Genomic DNA, 23,825 nt, shown 5'->3' with positions numbered 1-23,825 from the left:
GTGTCTTTCCTGTATCAGGAATGCCAGTTGCAACTCTGGGAGGTGCTGGTAACAGGGAGGCAGAGCCCTGTTACCAGCAGGAAAAAGAATAAACAGTAACAGCAACAATATCAGTAACAGCAACAATAGTAGTGCCAGTAACCACGGGTCCTCCACACCACCCTCCGGTCCCTTCACGGGGGAAAAAAAAGAAAGCATTTTGGCAGATTTCTTTTACCCTGCACAAGCTGCTGCGGCCATACAGAGACTGACTGAGCTACAGTGAAGGCAACAGATTAACGTATGTGCATAGACTCCCTCTAGTGGAGAATTAAGGCATGACAACATTTTTTCCCTTGAAGAAAGCATAGGTGGACTTTTTAGTTCCTAAGTTACATAGTAAGGTTAAATAAAGACATCAGTCCATCCAGTTCAACCTGAGTGACTGTGGGTGCATGTCTACAATTATCCCTATTTATTTAAGATACCCATATAGCGCCGCCAATTTACTAAGCGCTCCACATACATCACACACTCACATCGGTCCCTACCCTCAAGGAGCCCACAATCCAAGGTCCCCAACTCACATTCATATACTAGGGCCAATTTTGGCCAGAAGCCAATTAACCTACCAGCATGTCTTTGGAGTGTGGGAGGAAACCGGAGTACCTGGAGGAAACCCACGCAGGCACAGGGAGAACATGCAAACTCCAGGCAGGTAGTGTCATGGTTGGGATTCGAACCAGCAACCCTTTTTAGTGCTAGGCGAGAGTGCTACCCACTACACCACTGTGCCGCCCAAACGTCCCTTAAGTTTCTTCCCTTACCTTATCCCCACTGCAGGATTTGCTGAATTAACAGACAATCCAACTTTCACCCATCATGGCGGGCTGCGTTTAGCAAACCTTCAAGGACCGGGTCCCTTAATAACAGGGTTCCACTCACTTGGACCCGTAAAAGCACCCCACCAGTAAAGCTTTAGTTAATGTAGCATGATCTAAGCCCCGGGTCCCGGGGTCCAGCCCTACAAAGAGAGGCGTTACAGGCAAAACCTCGTGCTTCGGATACGAGGCCCAGGTACCATCCACTTTGGCCTCAGTGGCGTTTTGGCTGGATCTGGTCTATGGAGGCTATTTAAATCCAGCATGGATCCTTCCTGGAGCTCCTCAGAGCACATCTTCACTCATGACCAACACCTTAGACACTGGCGAAAAAAACTGATGTGCTCCTGGAAGGAGGAGGGATTATATAGGGAGTGAACTTCCTGGATTGGGTATACCAGTGTCCATCACCTGAAGGTGGCCTATAAACCATTAAGTTATTACTTAAGGCTCTGTGTCCCATGATGTACGATAAAGAAAGCACAATTTACCAAGGCAAACAAGCTTCCCCGCTCTTTTAAAAGGTATAATAAGTCATATGTCTTGTACCATGGAAGTCTCTTGTAATATACACATCTCATTGGTAACATGTTTCTTCACTTTACAGCATTCTCATGTAATGTTCCATCAGTCCTTTTGTGATGTTCACCTCTCAGTTAACATATCCATCTCTAGTAACATGGCTATTTCTTGCCGACAACATCTAATACAGCAATCATTCTTAACATGCATCACCCCGTGGTAGAAAAAACAAGTCCAATGTAATGTGCAACAGAGTCTTGTAATACAAGAGATTATTGTGTTACCAGACAAAGAGACACAAAGCAGTTCTGTCATCACATGGCAATGATTAAAGTGGGTCTGCCGAAAAGGCTGTGAAGGTTGAGTAGCAGGTACATGCAGAAGCATGTTTCAAAACACAATTCTGGGTGAGAATGTAGGACACATTTACAGGTTAGATATGCAGAAAAAGACAGATATACTCAGGTTTATAACAGGCAAACAGGTATAAAGAACAAGGCCCACCTGCAAAACTCATCAGAATCCTGATGATCCTCCCCATGCAGATAGACCAGCAAAAACCGTAGCTCCTGTTTGGCATCATTAAGAGCCTGCCAAAACAACAAGATAACACTGTTAAATATTGAATTATAAGCAATATCAGAATAAGTCTTTATCAGGAATACTACTATACAGAATTTTTTTTTATATCACATGTAAGGACATCATAACAAGGATACTGGTCAGTGAATGGAACAAATTATGAGTTAGCAAAGTGCTAATGGCATAATGTAAATTCTGAACAGGAAGGTGGATGTATGAAATAACTATGTAATATGCATAATGCCTTATTCCTTACAGATTATATAAATATATACATAGCCATGCTGTAAAATAGTCAGGATTAAAAAAGTTCACACACTGCTGTGCATAAGTGCCTGCTAGAGTACATTTTTCTGGATTTAATTAGCCAGGGTTTTAAAGCTTTAGAAGGAATAACAGTTAAAGTGGTTTTAAAGCCTAACATTTTTTTACCCAACGCATTCCTTGCATTAACCACTTCAATACTGGGCACTTATACCCCCTCATAGAGAAATAGTGCTGCGCAATTAATATATGTCCGTAAATATATAAAAAAAAAGTCCCAACAGGTGCATGTGGAGACGAATCGCTACTAGGTGCGGTGACACAAAAAATGTTGAGAAGTCCGGTAATTCTGATCCCTCCACCACATATATAGATGGCCTCTCACCTCCAGAACTCGACCTGAAACAGGTCACAAAGCGATACACAAATCCCCAGGTATACTCTTCCCAAGTCTCCACTCCGGTATTTAACCACTTACCGCCCGCCATATAGCAGAATGACGGCAACAAAGTGGTTTCAATATCCTGACCGGGCGTCATATGACGTCCTCAGGATATTGAGCCGCTGCGTGCCCCCGGGGGCGCGCATCATGGCGATCGTTGTTGCGGGGTGTCAGTCTGACACCCCGCAACACCGATCTAGGTAAAGAGTCTCTGACGGAGACTCTTTACCACATGATCAGCCATGTCCATTCACGGCTGATCACGATGTAAATAGGAAGAGCCGGTTATCTGCTTTTCCTCACTCGCGTCTGACAGACGCGAGTATAGGAGAGCCGATCGGCTGCTCTCCTGAAACGTGGGGGGGGGGGGGGGGGGTCTGTGCTGATTGTTTATCAGCACAGCCCCCTCGGATCCCACCCAGGACCACCAGGGAAGCCACCCAGGACCAACAGGGAAGCCATCCACACTGGACCACCAGGTATGCCCCCTAGACCCCCAGGGAAATACTAATCTGTGCCCAGGCAGCTGCCAATCAGTGCCCACTCACAATGCCTACCACTGCCACCAGGGATGCCCATCAGTGCCGCGGATCAGTGCCCAGCAGTGCCACCCATAAGAACCCATCTTTGCAGCCTTTCAGTGCCACCGAGTGCCGATCAGTGTTGCCTATCAATACCCATCAGTGCTGCATATTAGTGCCGCCTTATCAGTGCCTGTCAGTGCCGCCTTATCAGTGAAAGAGAAAACTTACTTATTTACAAAAATTTTTTTAACAGAAACAAAAGCAAAACTTATTTTTTTCAAAATTTTTGGTCTTTTTTTATTTGTTTAGCAAAAAATAAAAACCGCAGAGGTGATCAAATACCACCAAAAGAAAGCTCTATTTGTGGGAACAAAATGATAAAAATTTAGTTTGGGTACAGTGTTGTATGAGCGCGCAATTGTCATTCAAACTGCGACAGCACTGAAAGCTGAAAATTGGTCTGGGCAGAAAGGTGTATAAGTGCCCTGTATTGAAGTGGTTAACCTCAGATCCACACTCAATAGGGAAATCAGACATGTATATAAAAAAGAACAAAGCGATCTAGTGCTCTGTAAACCACGTTTATTAGTACAAGAAAAAGTTTAAAATGTGCACTTATACGGGGCCGCACTCAGATCCGAGTGCCGGCACATAAGCGTGTGGTATTAACAAACGATCGAAATGGGCGTGGGTGACGTCATGCGTGACACCTGACCCCCGTACGCGTTACATCCATAGGCGGGACTTCCTCAGCGCAGGGCAAGTTGCTAATATTTGTTAATATAGTTTTATACTTTTTCTTGTACTAATAAACGTGGTTTACAGAGAGCACTAGACTTTGTTCTTTTTTATATACATGTCTGATTTCCCTATTGAGTGTGGTTCTGAGGTTAAATACTGGAGTGGAGACTTGGGAAGAGTATACCTGGGGATTTGTGTATCGCTTTGTGACCTGTTTCAGGGCGAGTTCTGGAGGTGAGAGGCCATCTATATATGTGGTGGAGGGATCAGAATTACCGGACTTCTCAACATTTTTTGTGTCACCGCACCTAGTAGCGATTCGTCTCCACATGCACCTGTTGGGACTTTTTTATATATTTTTATATATTTATTTATGGACATTTATGAATTGCACAGAACTATTTCTCTATGATGTGTTTTTGAGGTATTGTTTGATTTAACCTTGAGTGCTAGCTAGCAGTTTATTTTTAGGTGTGTCCTTCTGTGTCAGCGCTGAATTTATTTTTCTTAATTTTCCACTTATACCCCCTTCCTTCCCAGGCCAATTTTCAGCTTTCAGCGCCGTCGCACCTTTAATGACAATTGCGCGGTTATGCTACACTGTACCCAAACTAGATTTTTATCATTTTGTTCCCACAAATAGAGCTTTCTTTTGGTGGTATTTGATCACCTCTGGGGTTTTTATTTTCTGCTAAATAAAAAAAACACCAAAAATTTTGAAAAAAAAACTTTTTTTTGTTTCTGTTACAAAACTTTGTAAATAAGTAAGTTTTCTCGTTCACTGATGGGGCGGCACGGATGGGCAGTCATAGGGCGGCACGGATGGGCACTCATAAGGCGGCACGGAAGGGCACTCATAAGGCGGCACGGAAGGGCACTCATAAGGCGGCACGGAAGGGCACTCATAAGGCGGCACGGATGGATGCCAATCAGTGCCAAGCAATAATGCCTGCCAATCAGTGATGCCCATTGTGGGCACTGATTGGCATCCCTGGTGGTGACATCCCAGGTGGTCCTGGTGGTCATCCCCCTTGAGAGCGGGCTGCGCTTATAATTAATCATCACAGACCTCCCCTGTCAGGAGAGCAGCCGATCGGCTCTCCTCTATTCACGTCTGACAGACGCGAGTGAGGCTGATCACGCAGTAAAGAGTCTCTATTAGAGACTCTTTACCTGGATCGGAGTTGACAACGAACAACGATCGCAGCGGCTTGATATCCTGGCAACGTCATATGACATTGTGCACGTCTTCAACTCTTCTCTCTACTTACTACCAGGTCTCACTGGCTTTGCTGGGGCACAGAGAGCCACTGGCTCCTGCTGCTGTCAAAGTCAGTGACGCCAGTCAATGGATGCAGCAGCAGAGCTAGGGAGCAAGAACACACCGAATTCCACCATGGGAAATAGCTTCCCATAGGGGCATTGGACAGAGAGAATGGGCCAGGAGCGCCGGCAGGAAACTCGTGAAGAGGAGGTTCAGGGTGGCTTTGCACAGAGCAGGCAAGTATAGACTTGTTTGTAAAGGTCAATTATTTATTTTTTTTAATCCAGCATGTCTGGCTTGTTAAGTGTTACCTGGCTATAGGTCCCCTGGTAAAACACAGGGTGTGTTCTGCCATACTTCTCTTCAAACATCTGTATAAAGGAGACGATGTCCCCCACAGGGTCAGTAACTCTGCTACGTGGGTCTGGTCGAATAAAACGAATAGCAAACCTAAAATTGAAAATATACAATTTTTGTACAGATTCTCCTTATATAATGGGTTATAAAGAAAATATAAATAACTTTACCTAAAGATATCAAGTAGTGTATAATAGGTGATGCGGAATGGAAGCATGATCAGGTAGTAACCCCAGCCCAGGAGCCCCTAGAACAAAACACAACCATATTACATAGTTCACATTTATTAAAACATCTGAAACTTAAATCTTCAGTATTGTCCATAAAAGCAATTAGATCTATACATTCACTATACCAGTGAAGACAGGAAAAGAAATTAGTACATGAGATTGGTTCCTCTGGGAAAACACAGTCTTATTTCAAACAGTTCGGAGGTCATTTTGCTCTACTCACCCTGGGCTGTGGACGGGATACCACATAACTGTATACTCTATGGTCGGCTGTATTCACTTGCAGGGGCCGGTTGGGTGTTGTGTTAAAGACACTAGGAACACCCTCCTGTTCATTCAGCCTGTCCTGGACAGCTGCCTAAAAAAAAAAAAAAAAAAAAAAAAATCAGAAAAACCAAGTTTAATAACATACCAGCCCTCTTGTCCTTAACCTAATTTACATGAATATACCTCTATATTCCAGTTGTGCTGTTGCAAGGTTTGGCGGCATTGGTCCATTGACTCTATTCCTGTCAAGTCCTGGAAGAAAAAAGGAGGGGAAAAGTGTTTCAGAATAATTAAATACAACAAGCATTACAGCAAGGCAAAACAAAGGCAATATAAGATCTGGAGGTTCATTATGCCAGGGCCCACAAATCCTAGATGCCAGTTTACTGTGGCAAGTACTGGAACCCAAGTCATGCTGTCAACAAACGCAAGATTCTTAAGTGTGCTTTACGGGCACTTTCCAGCTACAAAATCTGCTCCCGAACTTCTTCCTCCTCTACTTTAAACTGACGCAAGCACCATTTTAAAAAGAGACAGGTCTAGAAGGATTCTCCGGCTGCCGGTCAGGGTCCAGCAGTAAAGACAGCAATATATGGCTCCAATTTTGGCTGACTTCTGCTAAAGCAGCAACAGGTGGCCCTGTTGGAACCACCCAGCTCAACAAACTTTGAGTGAAAAATCAACTCCCCATTGGGGAGATTTACCTTCACTTCCTGTCCCATAGCCACACAGAAAGTGAGAGGAAATCCCTGCAAATTAAATGGCATGCACCAAAGCCAAAATCAAGCATTTGCGTGAGTATCGGTACTTGCCCAAATGCTCTCAAAACGTATACTTTGCGGTATGTTTTGCGTCGATACAAACTTTATTGGTGCAAATCACACTACAAAGAATCGCATGCAATTTCTAGCCGAATCGCATGCGATTTCCCTGTGTGTGTATATATATATATATATATATATATATATATATATATATATATATATATATATATATTTTATACACATACACAGGCGGTCCCCTAGTTACAAAACATGCAACTTACAACAACAAACTCCAAACAAACTCCAACAAACGACTCCTACTAACAAACGGGGGGAGACAACAGAAGTGAGATGAAATCTACCCCTAGGAAGGGGAATGCACTCCTGTAAGAGTTATTATAGGAAAAAGGTGTCTCCACTTATGTTTTATCACCAAGGATTGTTTCCACAACAAGCCAAAATGTTCAAAATTTGTAATTGGGACAGAAAGTGAAGTGAAATCTTCTGTACAAGGACAAAGACAGCAAAACAAATGTAACAGGGGTGTTAACCCTTCCCCTATGCTATCACAAAAAACTTTAAAATATTTTTTTTGGCTGGAGCTACACTTAAATGTACCTGTTCCAATTTACAGATTCAACTTAAGAACAAACGTACAGAACCCATCACCATCTATTGAGCAATTTATTAAATATGTTAACGTTAGAACTCACAGTATATATCTGGCCAATTGCAAAATCTTCATAGTTGTCCCGGTCCCACCGATGATAGCATATTATGGCCACTGGAGGTGCTCACAGGGCTGGAAGAGATGTAGAGGCGTTCCGCCCCCAAGCCGACATAACTTCCACCCAATACCCACGGGGTCCCTGAACTTTTCCTCCAGTGGTTGCGATTCGCTTACATCGACGGGGCTGGGACACCTGTGTAGATTTTGCATTTGGCCAGGTTTGTACTGTGAGTTCTAACAATTTTAATAAACTGCCCACTAGGTGGCGTTTTTCCCTCGCTTTCTATACATACACGAGCAGTGGTGGGGGGGGTGGGGGGGGGGTGGGGGATGCGGGAATAAAAAAAAAAAAAATGGGGTATCGGTGCAACCCTACGAATTAAGGGGATTTCGTGGGCATCCCCAGGTCACCAGAACTTTTGTCCCCATTGGAATATTTCCCCCCTATTACTTTTCTGGGGACAATCTGAAATTTGTGATCTTTTTACTCTCAATGGCAAAGAGGACAAATAGAGAGGGTGAATGTCCCTAACCGGGGCACGGACATCGGTAAAAGCCTAATAGGTGTTCTATCTAATCCCTCTCCACTCTAACCCCCAAAAAAAAGTTTTGCCTTTAAATATATATTGGGAGGGGGGGGGGGGGGGGTGAATGAAAAAAAAATAATTCAAATTGTCATTTTTAGAAGTCTTTAGCGCATGCTTGTTTGCTGAGTTTCTAGGCACACTGGCTATCTGGATATTGGGATTTGTTTAGCCTTGGCTTAATAAAACGGTTTCTTTATATACAATTTTTAATACGCATAAAATACTCTCAGTATACAAAACAATCTTACGTGCGAAAGATTACATTTTTGAGAATGTTTTATTCACCAAAATGTTGTGTAAATTTACTGTAAATCACTAATAAAAAAAACACAACATTAAAATACCTCTCCAGTCATGATTCGCAAACATAGAATGTATTATACTGTAGGTTAAGTTAGAAAAAAAAATGAATGGGTTCATTCAAGCAGACCTGGCAGCTGTCATATTGACTGCTTAACCTCAAAGCTGAACAGTTTCTAGTTTCCAAATCACTATTCAATATCTTCATCAGTCGGTATCGCATTACCATACTCCACCTTAATTTCACACTGTAGCCGCAGCGGCGGTAAAGTGGCGCTCACTTTATCCGCGTTTTACCATTGTTTTTGGGTGCTAGCGGTACTCTTTTAACCCCTGCTAGGGGCCGAGGAAAGGATTAAAACTGCCCGTGTTATGGCGCTTCGGAAGCGCTGCCCATTCATGCCAATGGGCAGGGGCGTTGTAGGAGCGCTGTATACAGCTTGTGCTTAGCTTATGGCCCAAAAACATTCAATAGCTGCTTTTTTTTCAGCTGAAAAACTCCTCTTCAACAACTAGTTCTGGGTTTTTTCCAGCCAAAAAATGCTGAGAAAAGCCTGTGTGCGCATGAACATGTAGGATATCATCCCGGGGAGTTTATTGGTTGCAGCCAAAAACAGCTGCTGTAAAACATCCAGTGTGCATGAGGCCTTGGGAATATTTTGTGTGAACCCAGACTCCTTATTTACCAACACTACCTTTGCTAAGTAAACAGCCTCTAGTAGATAAATAAACCCCCACTGTCTCCACCTGATGTCCTTCAACTATGAAATGCCCGAGGTTATACTGCCCATTGGGAAGCTTTGACCACTGAATGACAAAAGCCTGGGGCATAGTGCATGTGAGTGGAGCACTTAACTTAAAGGCGAGGCAAGTGACTACATAGTCTTCAGATATAATCCTTGTTTAGCTAACAAAGACACTGCTGCTAAAACTATCTTCACGCATTTCAGCATAATTACATTTAGGTGTTTTAAAGGCTAGGTTCTATTTAATGTGTATCTATAGTTTAAAAATCTATGTAACAAGGATTTCCGTTCTTTTACATCCCAGGTGTTTTAAAGTGGGAACTAAACTTAATCAACATTAACCATTTTTAAGCCTTATGCCGCTAACATTAATAAATAGAGAAGGTATATTTACTTGTTTTGACCTTTTTATTTCCCCCCTTAAATTTCTTCAGTTGCTTCCTGGTTTCTGGCATAGGCCAAAATGATGTCATACATCCCAGGAGTCTTCATAACGTTTTTTTCTTTCGTCTGGAGGAGGGGGTTTTCTCAGCTAAGCATATCCTCCTGCCTTCATGCCCGAGCTAAGGGCAGATGAATTCCAGATCAAGTGAATTCTACATATTTACTCAAGATAGAAATGCTGGGGGTGTTTTTCAAAGTGGTTTCACAGTATTATAAAACATCTATGGAGGGATGGGCGAGTTTGTTGCGAATAATACAAATGAATTAAGCAGCGTTTTTAGTTTGTGGTGCTCAGATACAGTAAAGCGTTTGTTAACCCAAAAAAAAAAAATGGATGCTGCTCCTTTAAAGCATGTTACATGACACAGTGCTTGTCCTGTGTCATTTGGCCTCCTGTAACACCAAAAAAACCTGGATGATCCTGACAGTTTCTTCCCACCTCCTGCAAACTGACCACGGTGTATCGTGGCTGCTAAGACCAGACACCATGGTCAGTTTCCGTGCCTCCATCATCAGCAGCCTGCTATCTGCTCCTGTGTCCTCCTCCTCCCTCCCCTCTGTCTTTGTGTAAGCCTCCCCTCCCCCCCTCCTGCTGCTCTCATAACACTAATCTGTATACACCATCAGCGCTGCCTCCTAATGCAGTGTCTGCTGTGAATGATTTATAAATATAAATGCTGTAAATACCTCATTTAAAAGCCGAGATTGCGATCACATGACCAGCCAGCTCTCTCCTCCTCCCCTCCAGACTGACATCAGCAAAGGAATCTCAGCCCCGCCCACTGCATCTCTCAGAGGAGAAAAGGAGAAAGCTGGCTATCGTGATGGCAATCTCGGCTGTGAAATGAGGTATTTGCAATAAATCACACGCAGAGGGGAACACTGCAGTAGGAGGCAGTGCTAATGGTGTATACAGGTTAGAGTGGCTTAACAACCACTTTAAGTTCCTCTGTAAAGTGGAGGTCCACCACAAAAAAAAAATTGTATCAAAAAATCCCTAAAAAATTGGAGGAGAAAAAAATGTTTTAACTACTACTACTCTGCAGTGATGTTCAGTCTTCTCCTCCCCGCGCTGTCTTCTGGGGAATGGGGCGCGGTGTGTTATGGGAACTGTGTGTGTTCCACAACACATCGCGTCCCATTCACAAAGCGATGCGCGACTCGCGCATGCGCAGTAGGAAACGGGCAGTGAAGCCATAAGGCTCCACAGCCTGTTTCCCTTAGTTAGGATGGCGGTGCCGGGACCCGAGGGACGGGTCGGCCTCGGGCGGCTGACATCGCGGGCACCCAGGACAGGCAAGTGTGCTTATTTAAAAAGTCAGCAGCTAAAGTAGCTGCTGACTTTAAATTTTTTTTTTCACTGGCTGGAACCCCCCTTTAAGTAGAGTTGTCAAATTGCAAAACAAACCCTGGATTAATCCCACGGTAGCAACTTTACTGACAGCAGTGACACGACATCGTCTTGCCCTGTGAACATATAGAATGGTCACTCACAAGGAAGGCTTTCCCTGAGATTACAAGTGATGTTCTGGAACTTTTATGTGTCTGGACATTGAGCAGCATGGCATAATCAGTGTTGGCCACAATGTATCCTGGGAGTGTAATTGTAGTTTTCAAAAAAGGAATATTTGCTTCACATGAAGCAACCAGAAGAATCCTGCTAATATGTGCACAGAGAACAGCAAATAGGAAAAAGGTAGCAATCAGTATATTAAGAGGCATTTTTTTATTTTACTTGTACCTGGCATTTTAAGAGGTAATATAGTGCTGATTTCATATAAGCTCAAGAAATGTATTAATTTTAAGCTCTAACGAGCAGGGCTCTGGTTTCTACTGTATTAAATTGTATTGTAATTGTACTGTCTGTCATTATTGTTGTAAAGCGATGCGTAAACTGTCGGCGCTGTATAATAATAATAATTTTAGATCTCTGTTAATCCTTTTATAACCGCAGGTTTAAAACAAAACAGCAGATAAAACCATGCTGCATAACGACATATTCCAATGAATTGCTGATGAGTACATTAGTTTAACAGCTAGTGACAATTTGTAGTATGCAGCTATGTCAATGACTAGCATGTCTGTTAAGTTCTATACTATTTTGTATGAAGTCATCCTATCATAATACTCATAGAATAACTTGTTATTGGACTCCATTGGTCCTAACAGACATACAGATGTAAAAACTATTAGAATAATTTGGGACTGTATGTGGCCACACCACCTATGCATGTCATCAAGCAGGGCAAGGACAGCTCTGTTCCCATTAGCCTGTAGGAGCTTCTTTGTTTAATATGTCAGGTATGGCACAGTAGAGGATGGGAGGTTGGAAAACACAGCCCAGCTCATCATAATATTAAAGGAACATACTAGTTTCCTGGCCAGCTCCACCTTCAATACATTCTGAGTAACAGATGGAACAAGCATGCACCCAGTGAAGTTACAGTAAACTCAGAACTCCTCATCTAAATATTTGGTCAAGGACAACAGGGCAAATATGGACAGCTCAGATGCACACACAACACCTGATTTTGATTTTCCAGGTATAGCAGATTAGCCAATTTGCAGCTGTCCCAGCCTTAGAAACGAAATTAGCAACGGGTATTATTTTGAGAGCTGAACGGTTCTCACAGTATAAACCAATTTGCATTTACCCTGAAATTCTACTGATGTGAACTGCCGTATACACAGGAACTAATTTACACCTAAAAGAGTTTATCATTTTGTCCAGTCAAGTCCTCACATTCACACATCCCTGCCAGGCAGGACAAACCAGTTGGTGTTATCAGTCCCCCCCCCCCCTTCCCACCCAATGCATTTGAGCAGTACAACCAGCCTGTGACTGGACCATGAAGGAGCAGTGGCAGACAGAAACACTTATCTCTCTCTTCCTGTTAGAGCAGCCATAAACGGTTCGAATCTCGGCCGGCCGGTTCAGCAGGAGCCAAGTGGGCAGGCTGAATGCTGCATTTGCTTGTGATTATTGCTAGCGACTGCTATAGCTGCAAGCAATAATTACTATCTTCTCCTGGCAGGGATGGCTTCCCCCCGCCGGGAGGAGACAATTGCTTGGTAGGAGGGATTCCCTTGTTAGCACTGTGTTGATGGAGGAATCATGTAAATTTCTTTCCTGCAACCACTCTATATCGCCTGCCTATTCTTTCTCAACATGTGTGCAGGCAGCACAACCTGGGGGAGGGGCAGGAGCACTTTAACTGGGGTGAAAAGACCAGAGATCAGCGTAATTGACAGAGACATGGTTGAGGGAGGAGCAGTCAACAGGGGGTGAAGTGGCCAGGGAGAACAGCAGCTGATAGGTGCATATGGTGTGATAAGCAGGCCTGCAAACTCTTTGTTTGCATTGCATGTTTATACAGGAATAAGTGCCCATCTGCCAGTGCAGTAATGCTCCTGAACCAAAAAGCTCTGTTCTTACCTAGGCCACCCCCCCCCCCCTTCAGACTGCCTTACCAAAGGCAGTCTGAAGTGGAACACCCAGTCCTTTAGACATTGGGGCTGATTTACTAAAGGCAAATAGTCTGTGCACTGCAAGTACACCCAGAAGTGCAGCTGCTCTAGATCTGAGAGGAACATGCAAATGTAAAAAAAAATAAACATTTTTGCTTACACATGATTGACTGATAGAAATCAACAGAGCTTCCCCTCAGATCTCGAGCAACTGCATTTTAACTGCATAAGGCTTAATGTACACGGGATGTTTTTACAACCTCTCCTGAACGATTTAACAAAAAAAAATGTTTTAAACGAAACACGGCTAAACGTGAGTTGCCACGTATAGATGCGTTTTGGTGCTTCAAATGCCTCTAAACTCAGCGTCTGAACTTATTTTTTTGTTTTTTTAAAAAGGCCTCTAAACTCAACTGCCTAAAAACAACATTAAATGACCCTGTGTACATGTACTGATAAGAGAACATTGGATGAGTTCAGGGGCAGCTGAAAAAGGCATCCAACTGCCTCTGGACGTCTGTTTACCAGCAGCAGTGTACATGAGGCCTTACTCCTCCCACTAGCCATTCAACTGTTTGCAGCAGGGTTGATTACTGAGACAAAGGACTGGGATGTTTTTGGGAAGCCATGTACAGCACCCTGTTGGCCTCTCCTTTCAGCCATGATCTGCCTGCATCACAGAGAATAATAAGGATGAGTTTCGTCGTGTTCACACAGCCCAAGTGCAGAGCCCGCCAGGAAGTCAGCACTGAGCTAATCACAAGCAGTGAGACATTTTCCCGATGTGCGGCTGCAAAGATCGGGAAATGTCTTACTGCATGTGATTAGCGCAGCGCCGACTTCCTGGCGGGCTCTGCACGTGGGCTGTGCGAACACGCCTGAGCTCATCCTTAATAGAGAAGCACAGAGACCTGGTGATGACATCACTGGATCTAAAATAAGGAATGTACTTAATTTTTTTTTTTTTTTTTTTTTTTTAAACAATTACCATGTTGATGAGTCAGGGAAAAGAGAAGCCAGTGGAGGGAGAATATAGGCAGAACTTCTGCCACAAGATCCTTTATGGATGAATGAGCAAAAGGGTTTGTTTACAAACCCGCACACACACACACACACACATATATATATATATATATATATATATATATACACACACACACACATATATATATATATATATATATATATATATATATATACCATTTTCAGCACAGTGCTGACCTCCTGCCTAGTGATCCCATAAAAGAAAGCTCTGTCATGGTTTGTGATGCGAGTGTGATCAGTGTCCCTGTGATATACACTCATCTTCATTCCAGGTTTACTGCTCTCTCTATTCATCAATCACAAGGCCAATTCAATGAGAGAGGGGGTGTAATCCAGATAAGTGACTATTCAGTGGTGCACAAAGCTGAAGGAATTCCAAGTATGTGATGAGGAGTACACTGGATGGATTGCCAGGCTGGACAGAGGTCCTGGTAGTGCAGGATGATACAGACAGCTCACAGCCCACTACAATGGAGGAGGCAGATCACCCGGGACAGTAATGGCTGAGGCCCTGTGTAACTCCTCTTCTTGTGCCCCCCTCATGAGATTCCAGGCTGAGGCCCCTCCACACCTCCCCTAAAAGCCCGGCCCCGCCACATAGGCCCCAGAACCCCCTCCGGACCTCCCCTCGGCTGACTCACTTGGAACTGCAGCAGTTTTTCCGTCTGCTCCTGGCTCAGCTCCCGCTCCTCCGGCGCCGCCATCTTCCCTCTCCGCCTTCTGACCCGTCACTCCCAGACACCGGAAATGACGACTTAGATTCGTGGGCTCGGAGGTGACGGATTTCCGGCGGCCATCTTAATCGGTTGCCTAGCAACTGGCGCGTCCATGTTGCCTGTGTGTTGGGGTCGTAATACAATGCACAGGCTGGTCCAGCACGCAGGGGGCGCTGTTCTTCAGCGTATATGAGGGATATAGTGAAAGGAAAGAGCTGATAGGCTGCTGGAAGGCGCTGGGGTGGAGTCATGAGTGCCAGCTGCTGCTCAGATTTCAAGGGATAGTCTGTGGTGAAGGGCTCGTTTACACAATTGTAAATGTTAGCAAGAGATTTCATGTGCTGCACAGCAGCATAGCTCCCAACTGTCCCTGATTTGGAGCAATGTCCCTCTGTCCCTCATTCCTCCACATTTTGGTCTGATCTATATAGTTGTATATAAAATGCACTATTCAATTCTTTCAAAAAGTGTTCCCCAGTGCTAAACCTTTCATCCAAATTCTAAATTGCTGCATTTGTAAATGTCAAAAAGCCAATATAAAGGAATAGTAGTGGTTAAAAAAAAGCACTTGTGGGTTTAACCAATCATATTTTTTTGTACAATTCTTCTTTGAGGGGGCGTGGCAGGGGGTGTGTCCTATGCCTACATATTTTTGCTAAAAGGTGTCCCTCATTCCCATCCCAAAAAAATGGGAGGTATGCAGCACTGCAGTGTTTTTCCTCTTCAGCTCCAGAAGATTTACCCCCCCTCTTTCATGACCAGGCAATTTTATGCCATATGGCACTTCGTTACCTAAACTGACAATTGCGCAGTCGTGTGGTGCTGTATTTTCCCACAAATAGAGCTTTCTTTTGGTGGTATTTGATCACCTCTGCCATAGTTGCCAACATTGAAAAAAAGGTTTTAGGGACACTTTTTTGGCTGTAGGCAGAGTCTTATTATAATTAGGGGCGGGGCATGCATTTGTAGGCGTGGCACACAGGGAAGAAAAATGCGGCTCTGCAAAATGGGCGTGGTTTATGCAAAATAGCGGGCGTGTCTTACGTGGGCGTGGCTCAAAGGGTGTGTGGTTAGAGTCTGAGATGAATGAGGGATGGAGAGGGAAAGGGGGGGAGAGGGATGGAGGGACAGCAGGCCCAGATCCTACACAACAATGGAAATATGTGTATTCTAGAAAGTTTAACAACCAGCAGATAAAGATGCTCCAAACACCTGGTGTTAGCACTTCAATCATCCTGGCACCATGATTGTTATGGTGTCAGGATGATTGAAGTGTATTATTTCTATTATTACATTGTAATATAAAATGAAATAATTCAACTCACCATAATGCCGAATCAGTGGGATCCCTGAGCGTGTCACCTGCCACGTCACCTGCCACCAGCAGAGTCCTTCCTTGCATCAGGTGCCCCCAGCGGAGTCCCCCTTACATCAGGTGTCACCAGCAGAGCCCCCTTACAACAGGTGTCCCCAGCGGAGCCCCCCCTTACATCAGGTGTTACCAGCGGAGCCCCCCCTCACATCAGTTTCCCCAGCAGAGTCCCCCCCTTACATCAGGTGTCACCAGCAGAGCCACCCCCCTTACATCAGGTGTCACCAGCGGAGCCCCCCTTACATCAGATGTCCCCAGCGGAGCCCCACCTTACATCAGATGTCCCCAGCGGAGCCCCCCTTACATCAGATGTCTCCAGCGGGCCCCCCTTCATCAGATGTCCCCAGCGGACCCCCTCTTACATCAGATGTCCCCAGCGGAGCCCCCCCTTACATCAGGTGTCACAAGCGGAGTCCCCCTTACATCAGATGTCCCCAGCGGAGCCCCCCTTACATCAGTTTCCCCAGCGGAGCCCCCCTTACCACAGGTGTCACCAGCGGAGCCCCTCTTACATCAGGTGTCCCCAGCGGAGCCCCCCCTTACATCATGTGTCACCAGCGGAGCCCCCCCTTACATCAGATGTCCCCAGCGGTGCCCCCCTTACATCAGGTGTCACCAACGGAGCCCCCCTTACATCAGGTGTCACCAGCGGAGCCCCCCTTACATCAGGTGTCCCGTGCGGAGCCCCCCTTACATCAGATGTCCCCAGCGGAGCCCCCCTTACATCAGGTGTCACCAGCAGAGTCCCCCCTTACATCAGATGTCCCCAGCGGAGCCCCCCTTACATCAGGTGTCACCAGCGGAGCCCCCTTACATCAGGTGTCACCAGCGGAGCCCCCCTTACATCAGGTGTCACCACCGGAGCCCCCCTTACATCAGGTGTCACCACCGGAGCCCCCCCTTACATCAGATGTCCCCAGCGGAGCCCCCCCTTACATCAGATGTCCCCAGCGGAGCCCCCCTTACATCAGATGTCTCCAGCGGAGCCCCCCTTACATCAGATGTCCCCAGCGGAGCCCCCCCTTACATCAGATGTCCCCAGTGGAGCCCCCCTTACATCAGGTGTCACAAGTGGAGTCCCCCCTTACATCAGATGTCCCCAGTGGAGCCCCCCTTACATCAGGTGTCACCAGCGAAGCCCCCCCTTACATCAGGTGTTCCGAGCGGAGCCGCCCTTACATCAAATGTCCCCTGCAGAGCCCCCCCTTACATCAGGTGTCATCAGCAGAGTCCCCCTTACATCAGATGTCCCCAGCGGAGCCCCCCTTACATCAGGTGTCACCAGCAGAGCCCCCCTTACATCAGGTATCCCCAGTGGAGCCCCCTTAATTCAGGTGTCACCAGCGGAGCCCCCCTTGCATCAGGTGTCCCGAGCGGAGCCCCCCTTACATCAGGTGTCACCAGCAGAGCCCCCCTTACATCAGGTATCCCCAGTGGAGCCCCCTTAATTCAGGTGTCACCAGCGGAGCCCCCCCTTACATCAGGTGTCCCGAGCGGAGCCCCCCTTACATCAAATGTCCCCAGCGGAGCCCCCCCTTACATCAGGTGTCATCAGCAGAGTCCCCCTTACATCAGATGTCCCCAGCGGAGCCCCCCTTACATCAGGTGTCCCCAGCGGAGCCCCCCTTACATCAGATGTCCCCAGCGGAGCCCCCTTACATCAGATGTCCCCAGCCTTGCCCCCCCTTACATCAGGTGTCACCAGCGAAGCCCCCCTTACATCAGGTGTCACCAGCGGAGCCCCCCTTACATCAGGTGTCCCCAGCGGAGCCCCCCCCTTACATCAGGTGTCACCAGCGGAGCCCCCCCCTTACATCAGGTGTCACCAGCGGAGCCCCCTTACATCAGATGTCCCCAGCGGTGCCCCCCTTACATCAGGTGTCACCAGCGGAGCCCCCCCTTACATCAGGTGTCTCGAGCAGAGCCCACCCTTACATCAGATGTTCCAGCGGAGCCCACCCTTACATCAGATGTCCCCAGCGGAGCCCCCCTTACATCAGATGTCTCCAGCGGAGCCCCCCTTACATCAGGTGTCCCCAGCGGAGCCCCCCCTTACATCAGGTGTTCCCAGCGGAGCCCCCTTACATCAGGTGTCACCAGCGGAGCCCCCCCTTACATCAGATGTCACCAGCAGAGCCCCCCCTTAGATCAGATGTCACCAGCGGAGCCCCCCCTTACATCAGGTGTCACCAGCGGAGCCCCCCTTACATCAGGTGTCACCAGCGGAGCCCCCCCTTACATCAGGTGTCCCCAGCGGAGCCCCCTTACATCAGATGTCCCCAGCGGAGCACCCCTTACATCAGATGTCTCCAGCGGAGCCCCCCCTTACATCAGGTGTCCCCAGCGGAGCCCCCCCTTACATCAGGTGTCCCCAGCGGAGCCCCCCCTTACATCAGGTGTCCACAGCGGAGCCCCCCTTACATCAGGTGTCCCCAGCGGTGCCCCCCCCTTACATCAGGGCGTCCCCAGCGGTGCCCCCCCCCAACATCAAGTGTACCCAGTGGTGCCCCCCCCCCTTACCTCAGGTATCCTAGTAGGAGGGGGTATACAAAATTATGTCTCCCTCCGCCGGCCGCGTGGTTACAACAGAACCCCCGCCCCTTTCCATAACAGACCGGCAGCGGGGCGGGGGGGTAGGCGGAGCGAGGCGGAGCAGGGCGCAGGGTGGGTGGCGATGCTGGAGCTTCGTCTAGCCACCCAGCCGTTCCTGGTCTCCTTAAAAATGGCGGCCGGCGGAGACAATGTCTCCGCTCACTGCGGACCTCTAGCGGCGGCAAGCAGCGGCGGCAAAAATTCGTAAAAAAAACGGATTTCTTGGGACATTTCCCGGGAAACAATAAACTCGGGAAAAGAGTCCAAATCCTGGGAATGTCCCGGGAAATCCAGGACAGTTGGTAAGTATGCCTCTGCAGTTTTTATTTTTTGCACTTTAAAAAAAAAAAAAAAAAATTTGAAAAGAAAACAAACAATATTTTTTACTTTCTGCTATAAAACATTACCAATAAAAAAAAAATTTCAAAAATGAAATTTATCTATCAGTTTAGGCCAATATGTATTTTGCTGCATATTTTTGGTAAAAAAAAATCCCAATAAGCGTACATTGGTTGGTTTGCGCAAAACTTATAGCATCTACAAACTATGGGATAGATTTATGGAATTTCTATTTATTTTTATTGTTTTTGCTAGTAATGGCGGTGATCAGCGATTTTTAGCGGGACTGCAACATTGCAGCGGACAAATCTGACACTAAGTGACACTTTTTGGGGACTAGTGACACCAATACAGTGATCAATGCTAAAAATCATGCACTGTCACTGTACTAATGAAACTGGCAGGGAAGGGGTTAACATCAGGGGTTAAATGTGCTCCTAGGGAGTGCTTACTAACTGTGTGCGGGATGCTTTGACGGGGGGAAGTCAGAGATTTGTGTTTCTGCTTAACAGGAACACAAGATCTCCATCTTCCCCATCTCACAGAACGACAGTCAGCTTTGTTTATGTAGCGCTGGTAGATTTGCGATCTACCATCTGATAGGTAAATTTAGTAACTTGTTCGTTAGGAAGGTTAGATTTGCCTCTGTTCCAGCTTGGCTGGCGTTGCGTGTGTTTCCATACTGAGCCGTGGGTGTCGCTGTTACCGCTGGCTAGTGTTGGAAAGGCAACGTGTCTAAGCGTATGGATGCTCTGCTGTCCCGGAGACAACTCGGTGGAGGTGGTCCTCCGAGTTGCATTCTGGGCGAGGGTATTTATGGGACACACGCCATATTTTGGGGTTCGTTTTACAGCCACCTGCTGGCCCTCCTGGCCGACAGGTATGCGTTAGAGAGCTATCTCGTGGTCCTCCTTTCCGGAGGCCCACATTGCTGCGGCGCAGGGGTGGGCCCAGAAGCTTGTCTGGGGCCTACCACAGCGGCCGAGGAATGGTCCTGAGCTGTCTATCCAGAGGGAAGAAGCTGGACAGCCGAGGAGATCCCAGGGGAGGACCCGTCATGGAAGGATCATGCAACGTGCTGGTCTGGAGAGGGGCCTGGTGACTCGGTTGGAGGACGTATCCTAAAGTGATTATACAGCATAGTGTTGCCGGGTTGGCTTAAAGGTTCAAGCACTGTGACTGACATTCACCACAAAGAAACCGATACATCCTGTGGCAGAGGATTGTACGGGTTCATCCCAAATAAGTCTGTGGCAGAGACTTTTGTTCGTGCTACGTACTGGCTGCTAGGCTAGTGAGAGAGGCCTATCCAGGCGTGCAAGGAGTGTGTTCCACCAAGGGAGTGCATGCTACTGAAATATCCAACCCCAAGGACATTTGTCAAGAATCTTACTAAAAAAGGTATTTGAGTTTTCCTCTGCAGTTCTCCTTCAGCCTCTTTCCTGCTACTTCCTTTGTTGATGGTTTAATAAAACATTGAAAACGTACTCAAGTGTTGGTGCGTGTGTCGTCCAGAGGTAAACTCAATGGAACCCTAGACCCGGTGCCGGTGAAACAGAGGGAAGGAGAGTGAAGGTAACAAGTCCGCTTAAACCAGCAGCTCCACTGAGAGTTAGTGCTACATTTCCTCTCCTCAGAACAATCGCGGGGTGTCGGCGAACATCGGGTCCGCCAGAGCTCCTGATTGGCTCCCACTGTGTCCATTCACAGCAGGAGCTAGTCAACGGCGTGGCGCGTGCCCCAGACCCAGTGCACAAAGTCATGTACAGGTACGTGATTTTGCAGAGGAGTGCCGCCCTGCCACAGTATATCTGCGTGGTGCGTCCAGAAGGAATTCATTCAATGGTCTCCCCCTACAGCACTTTGGAACTTATGCACTTATTTACTTGCATTTATGTGCATTTTGCTTGGAGGTGTAGCTTTGTTCTATTGGAGTAAATATGAATTTGGTCGCTACTACATCCTTTTACCACATTTATGTGCAAATTACACTAGTACATTGCTCTTAACAGAGGTTTGGGGGCTTTTTTATAACACTGTTGCAAATAAACAAATAGAGGCACCCTGAACATGGCAAGGAGTTGTGTTTTTCATGTGAAAATGATGTGCCTGATGCATGTTGCAATCTCAGAACACCCAATAAGAGGACAGTATGCGACCGGTCTAAACTACATGGCATGTTCACCAATGCCAGGAGTCTGGCAGACAAGATGGGAGAACTAGAGATACTGTTGTAAGAGGAGGATTTAGCTTTTGTGTGAATTTCAGAGACTTGACTCAACAGCTCTCATGATTGGCTGGCAACTATTCAAGGGTATTCCCTTTCTCGCAGGTATGGAGAGAGTAAAAAAGGGGGAGGGGTATGCATGTATATCAAGAATAGTGTACAGGTTAATGTGAGAGATGACATCACTAGTGGGGCTAGGGAGGAGGTGGAATCCTTATGGGTAGAGCCCCAAAGGGATGAAACTAAGGGGAAAATAATACTGGGAATATAGCCATAGCTATAGGCACCCTAACCTGAGGGAGGAGGGGGAGGCGGATCTCCTATCACAATTCGGATTAGCAGCAAGGATGGGAAGTGTCATCATAATGAGGGATTTTAATTATCCAGACACAGACTGGGCGGAAGGAACCGCGCATTCTTCTAAGGCTCGCCAGTTTCTAAATGTTTTACAGGACAATTTCATGGGTCAGATTGTAGATACACCAACTAGAAACAAAGCTTTACTAGACCTACTGATTGCCAACAGTACAGACCTCATCACGGATGTGGAAATATGAGGCAATTTAGGAAACAGCGATCACAGGTCAGTTAGCTTCAGTATAAATCAAACAAATAGGAAACATAAGGGGAATATAAATACACTGAATTTCAAAAGAGCCAACTTCCCTAAACTACGAACCTTGCTAGAAGATAATAATTTGGATAAAATCTTAGGAACAAAGAACACGGAGGAGAGATGGGTTCGCTTTAAGAGCATATTAAATAGGGGCATTAGCCAGTGCATCCCATTGGGAAATAAATATAAAAGAGCGAACAAAAGTCCTTGATGGCTTAACTCCAGTGTAAAATGGATATAAAAGCAAAGAAGGCCTTCAAAAAATACAAGGCTGAGGGATCATCAGCATTCAGACTTTACAAAGAATGCAAAAAGAAATGTAAGGACGCAATTAGGGCGGCTAAGATAGAACACAAAATACACATCGGAGGAGAGCAAAAAAATCACAAGAAATTCTTTAAGTATATAAAGTGTAAAAGAGGGAGGACAGACCTTATTGGCCCCTTAAGGAATCATGAAGGGAATCTGGTTACTAAGGATGGGGAGATGGCGAAGGTATTGAATTTATTCTTCTCCTCAGTCGTCACGAGGGAATCGGGGGGCTTCAGTAACCAAAACTCCAGTGTTTATCCTCATGACACATCACAGGAAGCACTTCCATGGCTAACAGAGGACAGAATTAGAAATAGACTTGGAAAACTTAACATTAATAAATCACCAGGACCAGATGACTTGCACCCGATGGTCCTTAGGGAACTCAGTTGAGTAATTGCCAGACCATTGTTCCCAATTTTTACTGACAGTCTACTGACTGGAATGGTACCAGCTGATTGGGGAAAAGCCAATGTAGCTCCAATATTTAAAAAAAGGGCCAAAATACATCCCTGAGAATTACAGACCAGTTAGCCTAACATCAATAGTATGTAAGCTCTTGGAGGGGATGATAAGGGACTATATACAAGATTTTAGTAATGAAAACGGTATCATTAGCAGTATTGATCAGCATTGATTCATGAAGAATCGTTCTTGCCAAACCAATCTATTAAACTTCTATGAGGAGGTGAGCTGCCATCTAGATAAAGGAAGGCCCGTAGACGTGGTGTATCTGGATTTTGTGAAAGCATTTGACACAATTCCCCATAAACGTTTACTGTAAATGTTGGCATGGACCATAAGGTGAGTACATGGATTGAAAACTGGCTACAAGGGCAAGTTCAGAGGGTGGTGATAAATGGGGAATACTCGGAATGGTCCGGGGTGGAAAGTGGGGTCCCCCAGGGTTCTGTGCTGGGACCAATCCTATTTAATTTGTTCACAAACGACCTGGAGGATGGGGTAAACAGTTCAATCTCTGTATTTGCGAAGGATACTAAGCTAAGCAGGGCAATAACTTCTCCTCAGGATGTGGGAACCTTGCAAGAAGATCTGAACAAATAAATGGGGTGGGCAACTACATGGCAAAGGAGGTTTAGTGTGGAAAAATGTAAAATAATGCATTTGGGTGGCAAAAATATGAATGCAATGTACTCACTAGGGGGATAACTTCTGGGGGAATCAAAGATGGAAAAGGACCTGGGGGTCCTAGTAGATGATAGGCTCAGCAATGGCATGCAATGCCAAGCTGCTGCTAACAAAGCAAACAGAATATTGGCATGCATTAAAAAGGGGATTAACTCCAGAGATAAAGATAATTCTCCCACTCTACAAGACTCTGGTCCGGCCTCACCTGGAGTATGCTATCCAGTCCTGGGCACCAGTCCTCAGGAAGGATGTATTGGAAATGGAGCGAGTACAAAGAAGGGCAACTAAGCTAATAAAGGGTCTGTAGGATATTAGTTATGAAGAAAGGTTACGAGCACTGAACTTATTCTCTCTATAGAAGAGACG

The 23,825-nt window shown here is 46.1% G+C and overlaps 1 protein-coding gene across 1 annotated transcript in view; it reads right to left on the bottom strand.

Annotated features, from left to right (window-relative positions):
* FAF2 (Fas associated factor family member 2) overlaps positions 1-14,918 on the bottom strand; it is a 30,912-nt gene extending 15,994 nt beyond the window's left edge. The window contains exons 1-6 of the mRNA XM_073620450.1: positions 14,778-14,918; positions 6,237-6,305; positions 6,010-6,144; positions 5,727-5,803; positions 5,511-5,649; positions 1,887-1,972 (exon numbers count right to left, since the gene is read on the bottom strand). Coding sequence (XP_073476551.1) covers positions 1,887-1,972; positions 5,511-5,649; positions 5,727-5,803; positions 6,010-6,144; positions 6,237-6,305; positions 14,778-14,840 — 569 coding nt within the window. The 5' untranslated portion in view covers positions 14,841-14,918. The remainder of the gene's footprint in view (positions 1-1,886; positions 1,973-5,510; positions 5,650-5,726; positions 5,804-6,009; positions 6,145-6,236; positions 6,306-14,777) is intronic.
* Between the last annotated feature and the right edge of the window lie 8,907 nt (positions 14,919-23,825).

This window comes from Aquarana catesbeiana, linkage group LG03 (assembly GCF_042186555.1).
Source record: "Aquarana catesbeiana isolate 2022-GZ linkage group LG03, ASM4218655v1, whole genome shotgun sequence".
NCBI classification, from domain to species: Eukaryota; Metazoa; Chordata; class Amphibia; order Anura; family Ranidae; genus Aquarana; species Aquarana catesbeiana.
This window is presented reverse-complemented; position numbering and strand designations above follow the sequence as displayed.